This window comes from Giraffa tippelskirchi, chromosome 1 (genome assembly GCF_054371585.1).
Source record: "Giraffa tippelskirchi isolate mGirTip1 chromosome 1, T2T-mGirTip1v1.2.pri, whole genome shotgun sequence".
In the NCBI taxonomy this organism is placed as follows: domain Eukaryota; kingdom Metazoa; phylum Chordata; class Mammalia; order Artiodactyla; family Giraffidae; genus Giraffa; species Giraffa tippelskirchi.
The window spans coordinates 98728466-98748129 of NC_137275.1; the positions used below are offsets into that span (position 1 = coordinate 98728466).

A 19664-nucleotide genomic window follows, 5' to 3' on the forward strand; every position below is an offset into this window, starting at 1 on the left:
AGACACGACTGAGTGACTGAGCATGCACACAATGTAAATAATCCCTTGATTCTTCTAAATTTAAATATAGTCAAATATACCTGATAAGGAAACAGCTTGAAGTTTCTTCAGGCAAACTTGAAGCTATTTAGGCTATTCTACCAAATGATGCAAAGACTCCTATATAATACTAATTCAGTTTATTTCTGGATATTCTTTCTTCACATTGTATTATATTTAAACATAATCTAGGTATTTTTACTGCTTGCTCAGATGGCTTTTTAAAAATACTATTTTATTTTAATTTATTTTTTAAAAAGCTTTTAATTTTGTATTGGAGTATAACGGATTAACAACGTTATGGTAGTTTCAGCTGAACAGCAAAGGGACTCAGCATACATATACATGTATCCATTCTCCCCCAAAATCTCCTCTCATCCTATTTTGAGATATTCTATTTGGCTACTGCAACTCATCCAATTCATTATTTTAGCACTTGTTGTCATTCAGGGCTCAACTCAAGTATCACCTCAAGCCAGAGATGACTAGAACCAAAGCTCTTCCTCCCATTTCTGTCTCTCTGTAAGAGCTTCCTGTCATATTTCCTTCACTGCATTTCAGTACCCAGAATTATTTAATTCAAGTGTGTGTTTCTGGTAATAGTATGTAATATGCATACTAATAGTTGGTTATATTTCCAATAATTATATTCAACTAGAATGTAAGTTCTCTGCAGAGGAGACCTCTGTCTTCTTGATTGCTGCACTCTAATACATAAGAGTTGCTTGATAATTATGGACTGAATGATTGATTAACTGTGATAGGATGGGCACCATAAACATTTGGTATAAGCATAGGCAGGTTTTGATACATGTTTGAGAACTAATGTAATATAAACTGTGTAGATGCTTTACTTCTCAAACACCCAAAAAAAAATTCAGTCACCAATGATGTTCTTCATGGTGGCCCCAGAAGCTATTTCTTGCTATTTATTCATATGATCACTGTAGAACTTAATCTTTATGTTCCTTGTATTATCATTTAACTGCATCATTTGCAAAGAAATTTAGTTTTCTACTATATTTTAGATATTAAGCGATAGGAAAATAGTGTCAACTACCTATTCTTATTGCATTTCACCATATATAACTCAACAAAGAACAAATCTCAGAATAGGTGTTCAGTTCATTTGCTCAAATGGTTTCCCTATGCTTACAAAGTGGATGAGCAAACTGATTGATTTTTCAGTGCCACTGTTGAAAGTCAAAATCTTTTGTGAGATCTCTCTTGGTTCTGTATGTTTGACTAAACCTCTTTTCTTCTTTATCACAATATACATGGCTTTGCCATTCAAATTTCTGCATGCAAAACTGGTGAAACAAAACTTTCACAGAAACAGGCAGATTGATAATGTAAGACTTGGAAAGAGTTTGACTCTTACACACAGAACATGGATAAACACTCATTTTGGTAGACAAGACACTAGTTATTTTAGTTGTACTTTCCCAGGAAATAACACTGATGGGAGTAAACTAAAATAAAATTACCTAGTGCTAAAGTGGGCTTTCCTGGTGGCTCAGAAGGTAAAGAATCTGCCCGCAATGCAGGAGACCTGTGTTCGATATCTGGGTTGGGAAGATTCCTTGGAGAAGGGAATGGCAACCCACTCCTGGAGAGTATTCTTGCCTGGAGAATTCCATGGACAGAGGAGCCTGGCCGGCTATAGTCCATGGGGTCACAAAAAGTTGGACACAGCTGAGCTACTAACACACTGGCACACTGGCAAGATGTTACAATACTTGTTGTCCCAAATGTTTTTACTATTAATTCAATTTATACTAACTACTTCAGTTTTTCCTGCAGGTATCTTACAATTGGCGGCATTTGTATACATTGGTCTGGACAGACTTTATTTCTAACTGCATTCCTTCTATGTTAGACTATTTTAGGGCTATTGGGATGTCTATATTTCTTCTTTCATCTCTTTTCTTGGTATGTTCTTTCTTGTCTCTGTTAATCACAGCTTTAAGAACAAGATGTTTGCATTTCCTATTTTATATTCTGAAAATGCTTGTTTAGACTTTTCCTACTCTGACTCTCCTTTTATTGTCTGAATAACAGCTAACATAATTTCTAACTTTTATTGATCACCGTCTATATTCCAGGCACTTGCTTGATATAGATTATTTCTAATCCTCAAAGCAACCTGGCAAGACAGATATTATTATCCCTTCTTTATAGCTGAGGAAGCTGAGATGCAAGGTGTTTTATTTAGGTCTTGCTGAAGGTGACACAGGACATTAGTTTCAGATTTGAAATCCAAAGCTGGGGTTGTCTCTGCAGTTAAATTGTGTGTGTGTGTGTGTGTGTGTGTGTGTGTGTGTGTGTGTGTGTGTGTATGAGAGGAGGGTTGCAGGGGGAGAAGATTCTGCAATGATTATAAGAAAAGGGGTGCATTTGCATGCACTTATTCATACTTTGTTCCATTGTTATTGTTTTAATTCTAAAGATCAGAAACTTATAAAGCAATTATATCCCTATCTGATTGTTCCCTACATATCTGAAACTGTTACACACTGTAATTTTCTGTTTTTAGTATCTAGCGTTATAGATATGCTGAAACTTTGAAAAAATACTCAGTTAAAGCTGCTTTGGGCAGTGTATAAGATAACAGTGCCAGCGTAGTTAAAATGCATGCAACTATCTCTCACACAGGTAAACGGGATGCAGGTAGTTTTTGTACATGGAATACATGATGAGGTAAGGCAGATTTACTTTTTGATAGATACAGGTAGAGTGGACACAAGATTCCCTGAGATGATTAACCAGACTTAGAAAGGGCAGTACATTCTGATGAAATCATGTTACTAAGAAGGGTATGAGCAGTCAGATTTTCCCTAATTGAGTAAAAATTTCAAATTTACTATCAAGCTAGAGACACATACTTTGAAAAAGTCACACCACTGTCCTGATCCTGAAATTCATGTTTTATAGAATGATGGAAATAACTTTTGCTCTCATTAGATCTGGTTATTCCAACCTACCTGCCTTTTCTCTACTAACAATTTGTTCTGCTCACCACTTCTCCACACCCTTCCCTGAGAGGGACACCATGGAATTATCAAGTGGACTGATTATCCTCTCTCAGGTCATGTGTCTTTTCCAGATAACTAGGAGATCTCTAGACCTTAATAGCTGAAACATTAAAATTGCCCAGTGCTCATGGTAGAAGGATTATTTTGTTAATTTAGAAACTTTTCCAGGTTATTGGTTTCTGTCCATTCCCTGTGCTTGCTTTCTGCTATTCTGACCTCACTGTTTAAAGGAGAATGCTACAAAAGGTGTTTTTGTTTCTCAAGTTTTTCTGCTTCTTCCCATCTTGGTGTGTTGTTTTCAATTTTATTCTGCTTACTAAGCTTTGCCATGCGCACATCTTTAAAGAAAATTCTTTTCTAAGTCTGCATTATACAAGCTGGTGACTTTCAATTTTTTGTCTCTCAAAGTCATTTAAGCCTAATACAATCCATGTACACTGATGAAGAATTTTAATAGGTTAGGGATATGTATCCTCAGTGCTTCAGTTAGCAAATCCTTATGGAGAAACTCTGAGACACACACCATCTTTGCAAAGACTCAATTTTACCTGCACGTCATATAAGCCAGAGAGTCCATCAGCTCCTTGGAAAAGCTTTTCCTTTCTGTGTGCACTGATCCATAATGAATGCCCTCTCCACAGAACTCCTGTGTAATATCCTGATTCTTATTCAGAAAACTTTTCTACCAAAGTACCCAGATTCGTGCCTGCATGCTAAGTCGCTTCAGTCATGTCTGACTCTTTGCAGCCCTATGGACTGTAGCCCGCCAAGCTCCTCTGTCCATGGGATTCTTCAGGCAAGAACACTGGAGTGGGTTGCTGTGCCCTCCTCCAGAGGATCTTCCAGACCCAGGAAATGAGCCCAAGTGGGTTCTTTATCACTAGCATCACCTGGGAAGCCCAGTCTGATTTACAGAGGTGCATAAATGCCAGCCTCTGGGAGAGGGATTGGTGAAGGAGGCCTGTGGTTCATGTGTGGATCATGGTAATAGTGCCATAAGAATTGCTTTAAGCACAAAATATCTCTGATTTATCCTAAACACCTGTGCATTCCTCATCATATTACACCATCTTTATTCAATAAGTTCACACTATTTGTATTTTCCCATGAAATATCCTCAAAAGTACAGTTGACCCCAGGGCAAAGTGACAGGTTTACTCTGTAGCTCTGAGTATCTTCAAACGTGACTGTACACTCTTGCATACAATACCTTATATTATTATTTATGGTTTTATGAATATACTATCAGGGAATCTAGATAACCAACTCAATGAAAGAAACTGTATTTTAAACTCTTATTAATAGGTTGGTCTCATACAATGTTTCACTTTCAGTATATTAAAGTTATCAGACATTTCTATAGGGTACACACAAAAAATTCAGGTTTTATTGTTATACTTGGATTAGGGTTTCAAAATAGTTATGATGATTTTGATTCATCAAGTATGAAAGTATTATAAGTTGTTTTTTTTTTTTTTTTGCTATCTGCAAGTAGTTTTTCCATGATGAAACCTTAGTAAGGTACTTGTGTGGAGAATTTGACACCTGACAAGATTGTATTTGCAACTGATTGACGGGAAAAGGAAAATCTATGACTTATGTCACCATTTCTGGATGTCAGAATGTCTGACAGCCTTGTGTGATCAAAACAGTGAAATGGTTCATGGTAAACTAAAGAACTAAAATACTAAAAAAATTAAAATCATGAGGAATTACCTGAGTATTTGGGAAGAATTTCTGAAAGGTTTAAATACTATTCTGAATTAAGAAGAGAAATGTAATACTGTAACACATAAATCCACATGGTGATTCGGAAAAATGTATCAGATGATGTTGAAGTCTGTGCCTCTGCTCTGAGTGTGAAGTGATAAAAGTTGTTCTAGCTATTTCACCGGAAAGGCTAAAAGATGAATAAATGAAAGTGAAGACTATGAAATTATAGAACTCTTATCTCCCCAGCTATGGGGATAATTACTTATATATCAGAGTTCCTTTAATCTCAGGGTCTCACCCACAAACAATTTCTAACACTTTTTCTTTGAAGGTCTCACTTTTTCCTCCATAGCCTTGAAGCTACTCAGGGCTTCCCTCTCTCATATCTAGATTATTAACTAACTTCAGCTCCTCCCTGTTCTCATTTGTCACAGAAACAAACAAACAAACAAAAACTTCTGGTATAATCTCTTTTGGCCAACACTTAAAAAAGTATTTCACTCTCATCTTCAGAACACACTTGTTGCCTATCAAACCCAAATTACTCTGACAGCTCACAAAGCTTCCCTAACTGGATTGCATGTGCTTCTCAAGGTTATGTCCCATTATATGCCTACTCTTACCAAGAAACAAGTGTGCCACTGTTATTGGTTTTTTTTTGCACACAAAAACACACACCCTCTGTGTTTGCTTATACATATGTGAGATTTTAATGACAGTAGCTATGGTACTATGCTAGGTTCTAGGTTACAAACATCTTACCCCTTAAGGTTTGCATGAGCTGGTATGTGACAAGCACAAGTGTCTGCACTAGCATATGGTAAATGCAATAATAGAGTCATAAATAAGGTACAGAGTGAAAAAAAAAAGGGGGGAAATATGAAGACAAATTTATGATGTCATTTTGTTCACATAACCAGGAGCTATAATGATTTGTAAATTCAATGAAGGCAAAGACCTTTCTTTTTATTATACAGGTATTTCAAAAGCATTGTTTGCATAAATTCACACTGAGTACTCCATCCTGTGCTTCTGAAGTCACAAGGTATTCCTGATATTTCATTCTACACAGACAGTCAATGATAGAAGTATATTTATTATTCTAAACATAAACTACCATCTTGGTGTGGTTGGGACTAAACTGGAGTTCCAGGAATAATAAGGCAGCTTGAGCTTCAGTTCAGACTTGTCCCTAATAAGCCAAGTAACTTAGAACAAGACATTGCACCTCCTCAGGTGTCTAAAATGAATAGGTTGAGCTAGATGCCCCAATGCCTCCTGTTGTTACAATCCCTAATTCTCCATGTCAGCACCAACTCATAGAATCTAGAGTGTTTGTATCACTAGACCATGTGATTTGTTTATGTCATAGACATTCAGATCTCATCATTTCTAGGCGGCAGTTAGATGATTTCCCAGTGAGAATCAACTAAGGTGCTAATTCTCTAAGGTTAGCACCCTGTGGCTTTGTTCCCCTGTTTCTTTACTTTTAGAGACACTGGCCTGGAAAGAGAGGAGCTGCAGCTCTTTGAGCATTCCCTTGGTCACAACGACGAGCAGGAATACATCACGCTTGGCACATTTATTGATAGTGAGATGCTGGAGTGACTGACTGGAGATTGAGACTGAGCTAACCTGACAGCCTGAGAGCCTAAAAGCATCGATTAGTGAATGTGCAATGAGCTGACCTTCCAGCTGCCTCCATGCTGTGGTTCTGGTTTCTATAATGGGAGTTTAAAAAAAACAAAGAGGAAACCTTATTCTTTTATGCTTTATAGTGATTATTCCACCCAAACAAAAAGGGACATGAATTAATAGAAACCCATGAGTATAATTTTAAGAATCTTACACACCAGGGACTACACTGAGGAGGATGTGCTTTAGGGATAGAGTTCCTTGTGTGCTCAGTACATATTCTCATATTAAACAACTTCAAAAGAATCCACTTCCAGTGAAGGAAGAACATTCTGTGTTGTACTTTCCCTGCTGGCCATTGACAGATATTCGTATTGCACTGTTTAATCAGGTGACAAAGAAGTTTTCACATATATATTAGTTGGTGCTAATGAAAATCTACATAAGGAACCAAAGGAAATTAAATAGCTGTTAAGATTATCATTTTGCACATTTTCTTTTTATTTGTGACAATAAAAAAGTGTGAATTGAAAATATAAGGAAAGATAACAGTTGACTTTTAAAAAGCGAAATGCACTAAATAAGAAGGCATGTTTATAAAGATAATACAGTATCTGCAACACTTAAATTAGAGAATGCATAGTAATGACAGAGACACATAATATTAATTGATCTTATCTCTGTAGGGTTGTGATGAATGGACTCTAAAACTTTTAATTAGTATTGGTTATGCTTACATGTGGGGCTTCCCTTGTGGCTCAGGTAAAGAATCTGCCTGCAATGTGGGAGACCTGGGTTCAACCCCTGGAGAAGGGAATGGCTATCCGCTCCACTATTCTTGCCTGGAACATTCCATGGACAGAGTAATCTGACAGGCTATAATCTACGGGGTTACAAACAGTCAGACACGACTGAGCAGCACTTTCAATTTCACGCTTACATATATTTTGTAAAATTAAATTGATGCTGTATAAAGGACACAATGATAATGCTTATAGCTGTTTTGTTTGCTTGCCAGTATAAACATGAAATGAGAAGAAGAGAAAACCACCATAGAAAGGAAATCAAAAGTATTATGCCCTTTATCTTCACTAGCTCATTTGCAGTTTTTTGGCTTTCCTGGTGGCTCAGACGGTAAAGTGTCTGCCTGCAATGCGGGAGACCTGGGTTTGATTCTTGGGATGGGAATATCTTCCTGGAGAAGGAAATGGCAACCCACTCCAGTACTCTTGCCTGCAAAATTCCATAGATGGAGGAGCCTGGTAAGCTAAAGCCCATGGGGTCACATAGAGTTGGACACGACTGAGCAACTTCAGTGATTCACTGGATACCCTTTATGACTGGAAAAGTTTTGCATCTATAAGTCTATGGTTCTCAAAATCTTATCAGTTCAGTTCAGTCGCTCAGTCGTGTCGGACTCTTTGCGACCCCATGAGCTGTACCCCACCAGGCCTCCCTGTCCATCACCAACTCCCGGAGCCCACCCAAACTCATGTCCAAAATTTCATATATGTGAATAATTCCCTGTTCAACTTAACTGCAATTCTGCTTACTAGTCCTTGTTTTCTTTCTTAAATACATTTGAGAACATATGGCACTTTAGTTAATAAGAAATGTTTACAACTTCATTTTTGAGTCAAAAGTAGCCATATAAATAATATAATTCATGTAATAAAACAGATTTTTATTAAATATTTACTCTTGAGTATTATTTAAATACTCTTATAATAACCTATGTTTTGATAATAGAAATATAAATGAAAACAGAAACTTAAATTTGTGAACTGATACCTTTCTGATTAATTATATCATTTATTAAGAACTCCCTAAGAATTTACCTCTATGATGCTATTCAAAATTATAAGAGTCACACTGATATGTCTTTTTGTTTGCGTATGCATATGTTCTTATGTCTTCCAAGTGATGCAGTTCTCTAAGGAATAATGCTATTTTCTTTTTCTAATTTTCATTTATACCCCCATTCAACAAGCATAGTATTTCATATCTAACATTTGATCATCAAATTTAAAACCATCATATTGACCAAATTTTATTGGAGCTGATGTGTTTTTTATTATGCTCATTTCCAAAGAAAAAAAGTAGTGTCACTGAGATGGAAAACTATCAGTGAACACAATTATTTAGTTTTAAAGACTCATGCAGCATTAAGATATATAAATTTCTCATTTAAAAAAGCGTTTGTTTTTCCCTCTGAAGAAGATAGTAGAGTTTGGGGCCACTGACTCATTTTTTAGATCATCTATCACCTTTGTTAAGTTGGCTACTTTTTATTGTTCCTGTACCATGAATTATAGATATCTTATAAATAAAAATATGTGAGAGAAGAATTGATTTACTATCAATGATTTATCAGTTTTATAAGTATGTGAGCACTTTTAACTACCATTTATGGGACACAAGATTTTGCCTTTATGAAATTCAACATTTATGTAATATGACTATACACACTATAAAAACTATGTCTTTATTTATCTGTCTACTTAACATATACACTAAACTGCTGAATAAATCATTAAAATAAAGTATGACTTATGGCAGCTGTTTTAAAACAGATTTTAAAATATGTAACAGTGAATAAAAATAACAGGAAAATGTTCCACTGACTTTGAGAGAAAGCACTGCATTTTTTTCATCTCTGAATTTTCTAGAGCAATTAGCCTTGCCTTATACATAGGAGATGCTCAATAAACATATGGAGGATTTTTTTATTTTCTTTACCATATAGACACAAAAGGGCATGTAACACAAATTATGGAATAAAGAGAAACACAAGAGAGGGAGAGGAAATGGTAAAAAGTCTGTTTCACAGTGATTTCTCATTAATGAGGATGCTACTCCTCTACTGACTACTTAGCAGGGGACCATCTGATCCGTTCTCTGCAGTCAGCTTATTGATTGTGTGGGTCAATGTAATCTGATGCATAAAGAACCAAGAAAGTAGAAGGTAGCATTTTCCTAGATAAATGGTAAGAAGCAGCTAGTTTACATTTTCATGCCCTGAGTCTCAGTGGCTCCCACATAAAGTTGAATTAAAACTGACAATTCTTTATCAATAGATCTGACCTAGTGAAAGACTGAATTTAAAAACAAAACCATGAAGACATATTAAAGACAGAATCTGTATGAGCTTGAAGTAAAAATTGCCTTTCCCTTTTTTATTTAGACTATCTGTGTAGTACACATACATATCAAGGTCTAGTTATAGGCATTTAGATTATGGTGGCCCTTGATTTCTGTCTTCCTAGACATATGCCTTGTGTGGTCAGTTGCTCAGTCGTATCCGACTCTTTGCAATCCTATCCGTGGACTTCCTACCAGGCTCCTCTGTCCATGGGATTTTCCCAGCAACAATGTTGGAGTGGGTTGCCCTTTCCTCCTCCAGGGATCTTCCCTACCCCGGGATCAGCCCGTGTCTCCTGTGGCTCCTGCGTTGCAGACAGGTTCTTTTCTGCTGAGCCACTTGGGAAGCCCATCTTCTTAGATGATAAGTCCTGCCCCAGGGCCACAGGGGCGAGGCCTTGCATCAAGGCCACAGAAGCAGAGCCCAGAACAAAGGTCACCTCCAAAGCTGACTAAGCCCCTTTGTAACTGTTACCAAAAGCCCCCTGGTCATCACTAACAACCTCCCTAACTCCCAGTTAGGCAAAGATGCCCACTTCAGCAAACATGCTATAGCACCCCGACCAATCACCTAAAGCCAACCATCCAGCAGGAATTTCCTTTGTCTTGAGGCTGTAACAATTGGCTATTAACTCACAAAAATTGTTGACTCCCCCTGGCCTGTCAGGAGCTGTTGGCCCACTGTGCTCGCAGTGCCCCCTTTATCTCTGCTGTTTTTTCTTAATAAACTTCCTCCTTTCTGAAATACTCTATGTCTGGAAATTCTTTTCCAACTTGCACTCAGACTGCCTCAACTCTAGATATCTAACACCTAACCGTTTTCCTGCTAGTTAGTGGCCGCGCTCAACGCAAGTCAAAACGATTCGCTCTGAGAAAATACCAACAAGGAAACAACATCCTCTAGGCAAAGCTTCCAAATCAACTGACCAACAAACAAAACCCCAGAAAAACAAACCCCACACGCAAATACTTAATCCACAAAACAAATAAAAAGCATCATTGAAGGGAATACAACTACTGGATAAAAAAGAAGTTTGTGTTAAATGCCGGCTATAGTATTTCCAGTAGAGTTCCGAACATCAATTCAGTACTCACAAATTGCAAGTTTTTTTTTCTTTCACCCCAGGAAAGAATGTTCAGTGTTACCTGCCAGAGAGGATCTTTTTGCTCAGGGAAGAGCTCAAAGTACTTGTGCGCTAGTTGCACTGGAGGCAGAGTTCGCAGTTTCAGGTTGGTCCAGCTCTGAACGAAGTTGGCCAGGTTCACAAAGGTGTACAACCCTAGGCGGTCATTCCCATAGTTTGACAAATGGGTCATGAAAATGCTGATCTGAAAAATAAAAATGACCAGAAATATCATATGCATATGCTCAAAAGTGGCATGGAAGCTCTAAGAAGAACTTCACCTAAACATGGAATTTTATGAGAAGTACAATGATCATTTTAGGTGGTATTAGGGACTGAATCGTAGTCCCGCCCTCCACATTCATATGTTGAAACTGTGACTCCCAATGTGACTGTATTCAGAGGTAGGTTCTTTAGGGAGGTAATTCAGCTTAAATGAAGTCATAAGGATCCTGACCTGATGGTCTGGTGGCCTTATAAGAAAACAGATGCCACAGTGCATTTCCCCTCCCTCTCTCCTTTTCTGTCTCTGTCTCTCCCTTTCTCTCCCTCCCTCCTGCAATGCACAGAGGAGAGGCCAGTTGGGAACTCAGCCAGAAAGTAGTTGCCTTTAAGTCAGGAAGAAACTGAATTTTCTGGCACCTCCATCATGGACTTGTAACCTCAAAAACTGAGAAAATAAATGTATGTTGTTTAAACCACCCAGTCTGTGATGTCTTGTTATGGCAGTTTGCAAAGACTAATACTGGTAGAAAGTCACACATCTGATTTCTATTTCAAAGTCACTCTTAAACTCACTCTAAAAATAAAAATTGAAATTAGGATAGGCCAACCTCATTGTTCATTAAAAGTATAGTGTTACTTTACATATTAGCTTTTTCCCCATTGTGGAATCAACACTATCAAATTCAATAATCTAATAACTTCCAGACTAGCAAAGAACCAGAATCATATCAGTTTTAAAATTAAACAATTGTTTCAGAACTTTTTTAGTCTGTATGTGTATATGGGTTGAAATGAAATCAAACTAAAGAAAACTTGTCTTTTTGTGATCTAATAAGGAATTTTTACTGCAATAAAGAAACTGTTAATGTTTGCAAAGCCAAACATTAATTGCCTTTAGCCAACTACTCTTCCATACTTACTACTTTTTTTTATAATTTTTCTTACCTCAGGATTAACTTTAAATATATTGTAGCATTTGGGTATTGTGGATTGGAGTCTAGAAAAAAGTAAAAATCTAGATTGATTGCTCTTGAGAGAGCAACAAAAATTTGAATGTGATTAAAGATATAATCTTATATACAACTCATCAAGGATTGCAGCTGGAATGAAAAAAAAACACAAATAAAAGAGAACTTGCATAATGTTGGTCTAAACTGAAGAAATTACAAATGCAACTTATTAAAAAGGGAGCTCATCATTTTCTACCATAAACAAAACTTTTACTTGCTCCTCAACCTCAAATACACATATAAGCATTTTAAAAATACATTTTATTATTTATTATTTACATATATAAATATTTTGAAACAACTAATACAATTATTTCATTAACTTCATGAGAAAAGTAAGAGCAATATCATGTAGGGAAGACATCTTTCACCTTAAAAGTAATAGAGCTTTATTGGGTTACTATCTAAAGTATGAGTTACTATCTAACTCAATGAAACTATGAGCCATGCCATGTAGGGCCACCCAAGGATGACGGGTCATGGTGGAGAGTTCTGACAAAACACGGTCCACTGGAGAAGGGAATGGCAAATCACTTCAGCATTCTTTCCTTGAGAACCCCATGAACAGTATGGAAAGGCAAAAAGATGACACTGAAAGCTAAACTCCCCAGGTCAGTAGGTGCCCAATATGCCACTGGAGAAATAGCTCCAGAAAGAATGAAGAGGCTGAGCCAAAGCCAAAGCAAAGCCTAGTTGTGGATGTGACTGGTGATGGAAGTAAAGTCTGATGCTGTAAGGAGCAATACTGTATAGGAACCTGGAATGCTATGTCCATGAATCAAGGTAAATTGGAAGTGCTCAAACAGGAGATTGCAAGAGTGAACATCGACATTTCAGGAAGCAGTGAACTAAAATTGACCGAAATGGGCGAATTTAATTCAGATGATCATTATATTTACTACTTTGGACAAGAATCCCTTAGAAGAAATGGAGTAGCCCTCATAGTCAACAAAAGAGTCCAAAATGCAATACTTGGGTGATATCTCAAAAACAACAGAATGATCTCTGTTCATTTCCAAAGCAAACCATTCAATACCATAGTAATCCAAGTTTATGCCCCAACCACTAATGCCAAAGAAGGTGAAGTTGAATGGTTCAAGGAAGACCTACAAGATCTTCTAGATTAACACCAAAGAAGATGTCCTTTTCAACTGATATTAAGAAGAGGTGGCAAGAATATACAGAAGAACTATACAATAAAGATCTTTATGACCAAGATAACCATGATGGTGTCATCACTCACCTAGAGCCAGACATCCTGGAATGCAAAGTCTAGTGGGCCTTAGGAAGGTCACTGCAAACAAAGCTAGTGGAGGGGATGGAATTCCAGTTGAGCTGTTTCAAATTCTAAAAGATGATGCTGTTGCACTCAATATGCCTGCAAATTTGCACTCAAAAGACAAAGTGTTGTACTCAATATGCCAGCAAATTTGGAAAACTCAGCAGTGGCCTCAAGACTGGAAAAGGTCAGTTTACATTTCAATCCCAAGGAAAGGCAATACCAAAAATTGTTCAAAGTATCGCACAATTGCACTCATCTCACACACTAGCAAAATAATGCTCAAAATTCTCCAAGCTAGACTTCAACAGTATATGAACTGAGAGCTTCCAGATGTCTAAGCTGTATTTAGAAAAGGCAGAGGAATCAGAGATCAAATTGCCAGCATTTGTTGCATCATAGAAAAACCAAGATAATTACAGAAAAACATCTACTTCTGCTTCACTGACTATGTCATAGCCTTTGACTGTCTGGATCACAACAAACTGTGAAAAATTCAAGAGGTGGGAATACCAGACCACCTTACCTGCCTCCTGAAAAACCTGTATTCAGGTCAAGAAGCAACAGTTAGAGCAGGACATGGAACAACAGACTGGCTCCAAATTGAAAAAGAACGTCAAACCTGTGTATTGTCACCTTGCTTATTTAACTTATATGCAGAGTACATCATGCAAAATGCCGAGTCTGGTGAAGCACAAGCTGGAATTAAGATTGCTGGGAGAAATAAAAATAACCTCAGATATGCATGTGATACCACCCTTATGGCAAAAAAAGAAGAAGAACTGAAGAACCTCTTGATGAAAGTGAAAGAGGAGAGTGAAAAAGCTGGCTTGAAATTCAGCATTCAAAAAACTAAGATCATAGCATCTGGTCCCATTATTTCATGGCAAATAGACTGGGAAACAATGGAAACAGTGTGAGACTTTACTTTTTTGGGCTCCAAAATCATTGCAGGTAGTGGCTGCAGCCATGAAATTAAAAGATGCTTACTCCTTGGAAGAAAAGCTATGACCAACCTAGACAGCATATTAAAAAGCTGAGACATTACTTTGCCAACAAAGGTCCATCTAGTCAAAGCTATGGTTTTTCCAGTAGTCATGCATAGATGTGAGAGTTGGACCATAAAGAAAGCTGAGTACCGAAGAATTAACGCTTTTGAACTGTGGTGTTGGAGAAGACTCGTGAGAGTCACTTGGACAGCAAGGAGATCCAACTAGTCAACCCTAAAGGAAATCAGTCCTGAGTATACTTTGGAAGGATTGATGCTGAAGCTGAAACTCCAATAGTTTGGCCACCTGATGCAAAGAGCTGACCCATTAGAAAAAACCTTGATGCTGGGAAGAATTGAAGGCAGGAGGGGAAGGGCACTGCAGAAGATGAGATGGTTGGTTGGCATCACCAGTTCGATGGACATGAGTTTGAGCAAGCTCGGAGGGTTGCTGATGGACAGTGAAGCTTAGCATGCTGCAATACATGGGGTCACAAAGAGTTGGACACAACTGCATGCGTGAACTGAACTGATGATCTAAAATATATGAATAATTCAAACAACAACAACAAAATACCACAAAAGTCCAAATAACTCAGTTAAAAAATAGGCAGAGGGTCTAAATAGACATTTTTTGGGGGAAGAAGACTTAAGATAGCCAAGAAGCACATGAAAGAATGCTTTACATCATTATTAGGGACATGCAAATCAACACCACAATAAGATATCATCTCAAACCTGTCAGAATGACTATTATAAAAAAAGACAACAAATAACAAGTGTTGGATGGATGTGGAAAAAAGGGAATCTTAATGCTCTATTGCTAGTAATGTAAATTGGTGCAGCTACTGTGAAAAACACTATGGAGGTTCTTCAAAAAATTAAAAAAGATAACTACCATAATCCAGCTATTTACTCTGGGGTATGTATATGAAGGAAATGAAATCACAAGTTAGAAAAGATACATGCACAGCTATCTTTTTTGCATTATTATCTATAATAGTCAAGATATAGAAGCAACCTAAATACCCATCACTAGATGAATGGATAAAGAAGATAGCATATCAGTTCAGTTCAGTTCAGTTGCTCAGTCGTGTCTGACTCTTTGCGACCCCATGAATTGTAGCACGCCAGTCCTCTCTGTCCATCACCAACTCCCAGAGTCTACCCAAACCCATGTCCATCAAGTCGGTGATGCCATCCAACCATCTCATCCTCTGTCGTCCCCTTCTCCTCCCGCCCCCAATCCTACCCAGCATTAGGGTCTTTTCCAATGAGTCAACACTTCGCATGAGGTGCCCAAAGTATTGGAGTTTCAGCTTCAACATCAGACCTTCCAATGAACACCCAGGATTGATCTCTTTTAGGATGGATTGATTGGATCTCCTTGCAGTCCAAGGGACTCTCAAGAGTCTTCTCCAATACCACAGTTCAAAAGCATCAATTATTCGGTGCTCAGCTTTCTTCACCGTCCAACTCTCACATCCATACATGACCACTGGAAAAACCATAGCCTTGACTAGATGGACTTTTGTTGGCAAAGTAATGTCTCTGCTTTTAAATATGCTATCTAGGTTGGCCATAACCTTCCTTCCAAGGAGTAAGCGTCTTTTAATTTCATGGCTGCAGTCACAATCAGCAGTGATTCTGGAGCCCCAAAAAATAAAGTCTGACACTGTTTCCACTGTTTCCCCATCTATTTCCCATGAAGTGATGCGACCAGATGCCACGATCTTAGTTTTCTGAATGTTGAGTTTCAAGCCAACTTTTTCACTCTCCTCTTTCACCTTCATCAAGAGGCTCTTTAGTTCTTCTTCACTTTCTGCCATAAGGGTGGTGTCATCTGCATATCTGAGGTTATTGATATTTCTCCCGGCAATCTTGATTCCAGCTTGTGTTTCTTCCAGCCCAGCATTTCTCATGATGTACTCTGCATATAAGTTAAATAAGCAGGGTGACAATATACAGCCTTGATGTACTCCTTTTCCTATTTGGAACCAGTCTGTTGTTCCATGTCCAGTTCTAACTGTCGCTTCCTGACCTGCATACAGGTTTCTCAAGAGACAGGTCAGATGGTCTGGTATTCCCATCTCTTTCAGAATTGTCCACAGTTTATTGTGATCCACACAGTCAAAGGCTTTGGCATAGTCAATAAAGCAGAAATAGACGTTTTTCTGGAACTCTCTTTCTTTTTTGATGATGGCAATTTGATCTCTGGCTCCTCTGTCTTTTCTAAAACCAGCCTGAACATCTGGAAGTTCACAGTTCACGTATTGCTGAAGCCTGACTTGGAGAATTTTGAGCATTACTTTACTAGCATGTGAGATGAGTGCAATTGTGCAGTAGTTTGAGCATTCTTTGGCATTGTCTTTCTTTGGGATTGGAATGAAAACTGACCTTTTCCAGTCCTGTGGCCACTGCTGAATTTTCCAAATTTGCTGGCATATCGAGTGCAGCACTTTCACAGCATCACCTCTGAGGATTTGAAATAGCTCATCTGGAATTCCATCACCTCCACTAGCTTTGTTCGTAGTGATGCTTTCTAAGGCCCACTTGACTTCACATTCCAGGATGTCTGGCTCTAGGTGAGTGATCACACCATCATGATTATCTGGGTCGTGAAGATATACGTATATATATATATATATATATGTATATATATATATATATATATATATATGGGAACACATATGTATTATGGAATATTACTTAGCCATAAAAGGAATGAAATCTTGCCATTTGTGATATGGATAGACTTAGAGGGTATTATACTGACTGAAATAAGTCAGACAGAGAAAAACAGTTACTGTATGATTTCACTTATATGTGGAATCTAAAAAACAAAACAAATGAGCAAACATAACAAAACAGAAACAAGAATCACAGATACACAAAACAAACAGGTGGTTGCCAGAGATGAGGGGGGTTCAGGGGAGAAGAGAAATAAGTGAGGGAAATTAGAAGGTACAAAGTTCTAGTTGCAAAATAAATGTTTCCTGAGTATGAAGTGTACAGTGTGGGGAATATAGTCAATAAATATGTAATACCTTTGTATGGTGGTACATGGTAACTAGACATATTGTGGTGGTCATTTAAAAATGTATAGAAATAATGAATTACTATGCTGTATACCAGAAACTAAGATAGTGTTGGACATCAATTATATGTCAAAAGCAAACAAACAAATATAAAATCTCACAGAAAAAGAGATCAAATTTGTGGCAACCAATCAGATTTATGGGAAGAGGGAGAAGGGATTGGATAAAGGTAGTCAAAAAGTATAAACTGCCAGTTACAAGATCAATAACTACAAAGGATATAATGTACAACATGATAAATACAATTAACACTTCTGTATGTTATGCATGAAACTTGAAAAGAGAGTAAATTCTAAGTTCTCATCATGAGGTGAAAATAGTTCTTTTCTAATTTCTTTAATTTTGTATCTATGTAAAATAATGGATAGTCACTAAAATTATTGTGGTAATCATTTCATAATGTATGTTAGGTCAAGTCATTGTGCTGTACACCTTGAACTTAAACAATGCAGTATGGCAATCATATCTCAATAAAACTAGAAAAAAAATAGAGCTTTAGCTTGCACAAGAATTAAGAAAAAAGCACTCTGGTAAGGTACTATAAGCTGTAAGTCAAAGGTATCAGATTCATGGAACGCCCTTTACTAGAAGGCTGAAAAGGATCCTCTGAGGACAGCCCACTAAGTTGGTTAAAGATACTTCTCACCATGGCTGAAGATAGGGAGAAGAGTGGGAGAACTTGGACTATTCCTCTCAAAATCCTAAATTACATAAAATATCACCATAAAGTATATAGCATTTACTATGTGTTACGCATAATTCTAAGCCCTTTACTTGTATGAAATGATTAAGTCCTCAAATCAATCTTATAAGGCAGGTATGGTTATTGTCGCCTTCGACAGATGAAGAAACTGAGGCATAGTTAAATAATTTGTTCAAGTCCCACATTCAACAGCAGAGCAGAATTTAAAACCTAGGCAAAGCTGATACATGATATACCCAAAATATTCACCTAAACAGTTTTATGTATAGAGTCTGACATCCATCATTGCTTTACTTTTGCATTTTTGAAAATAAGAGACAAAGAATATGAATACTTCTATAAAAAAAAAGCAGAAAATCTAGGTATTATCTTGGCAACATAGAGCTTTCTTTTTTAACTCAGAATGACAGAACATAAATTATTTTTAGACTCACATGATTATTTTTAAGACAACAAATTATAGTATTTGAAAAGAATTTTACAGATAGGCTACAACTTTATCTTTGAAGGCGGTATCAGTCCTATCATATTTCCAGTCCATTTCCACCTGCCCCCCCCGGGGGTGTATTCAAAGCTTTTTATTTTAAAGGTCAAAAGAAATAAAAACTATTTTAAAGAATATTCTTTACAAAGCTTGTTTAGATAGAAATTTAAATTAAATCCCTCAAATGTTAGTTGATACAATGATCTTGAGGTTCATGAGGAATCATTTGAACAGGTTCACGGTCTTTACATTGGTCAGACTCTTTCTCACGTTTAAGCTCATTTTTTTTTCCAAATAGATAGTGCCCTCTTGGCAGGACTTAATTATAGAGTTTTAGAACATAACATAGTATCACTAGTTGATGACCATATAATTGCAATTGCTGTCATGAAAACTTCTCTGTAATCACCACAAAATAATATGCATTTGATCCCAATAAGTGTACATTTATCTCATGTCACTACTGTAATTAAGAAATAAGACAGTGTAAGTAGAATTCTCCAGGATAATTATAGTTCCTCAGGACTGAAATTATTATGAAAAACCAGGCTGCAGGCAAATGTCTGAAGAAATATCATAAGGTCTTAGAAATCTACCACCTGCCCTCTAGCACTGTTATTTTAAGATGGAATTTTAAGGTACCTGTCATTGTCTAAAATCCGAAAAAACATAAGTAAAAAATACTATTTGGAGAATATGGTAAAAATTATTTTTATATCATGAGCAGATGTATACTATAGAGTGGGCATTGCCATAATGCTCTTAGAAGATTTTGCGGCCTACTAATTTTGTCGTTTATCCAGAATTTCCTTAGGAGAACAAGTTGTGCTTTCTGAAGGAAGTAAAACACAGATGCAAGGCAAATGGAAAATCCACGTTTGGAAGAAAGCATTCTGAAGACATTGTGTGGTTCTAGGCTGAGGCACGCCTCTGCATTTAAATGTCCCTTTGCTGAGAAAAAAGGCGAGCAACCTGGCCACAACAGTTGCAATAGCTGTGTACCAGCAGCATGTGTACATGTTTTACTGGTTAGAAATAAGTTAGTGCTGGTACATGGTCAATAGACTGTACTTTAAGGGGAAAAATTCTATAAGCACAGCTAACCGTGGATATCTGACTTGCTAAAAGCACCTATTGTGCAGACAGAACATTTTAGCTTTAGGATTTCTGGCCACATGTCTTGTTATTAA

The 19664-nt window shown here is 37.2% G+C and overlaps 1 protein-coding gene across 1 annotated transcript in view; it reads right to left on the reverse strand.

The window, feature by feature from the left end:
* NDST4 (N-deacetylase and N-sulfotransferase 4) overlaps positions 1-19664 on the reverse strand; it is a 311607-nt gene that overhangs the window by 28956 nt on the left and 262987 nt on the right. Inside the window, exon 7 of the mRNA XM_081562786.1 lies at positions 10710-10892. Coding sequence (XP_081418912.1) covers positions 10710-10892 — 183 coding nt within the window. The remainder of the gene's footprint in view (positions 1-10709; positions 10893-19664) is intronic.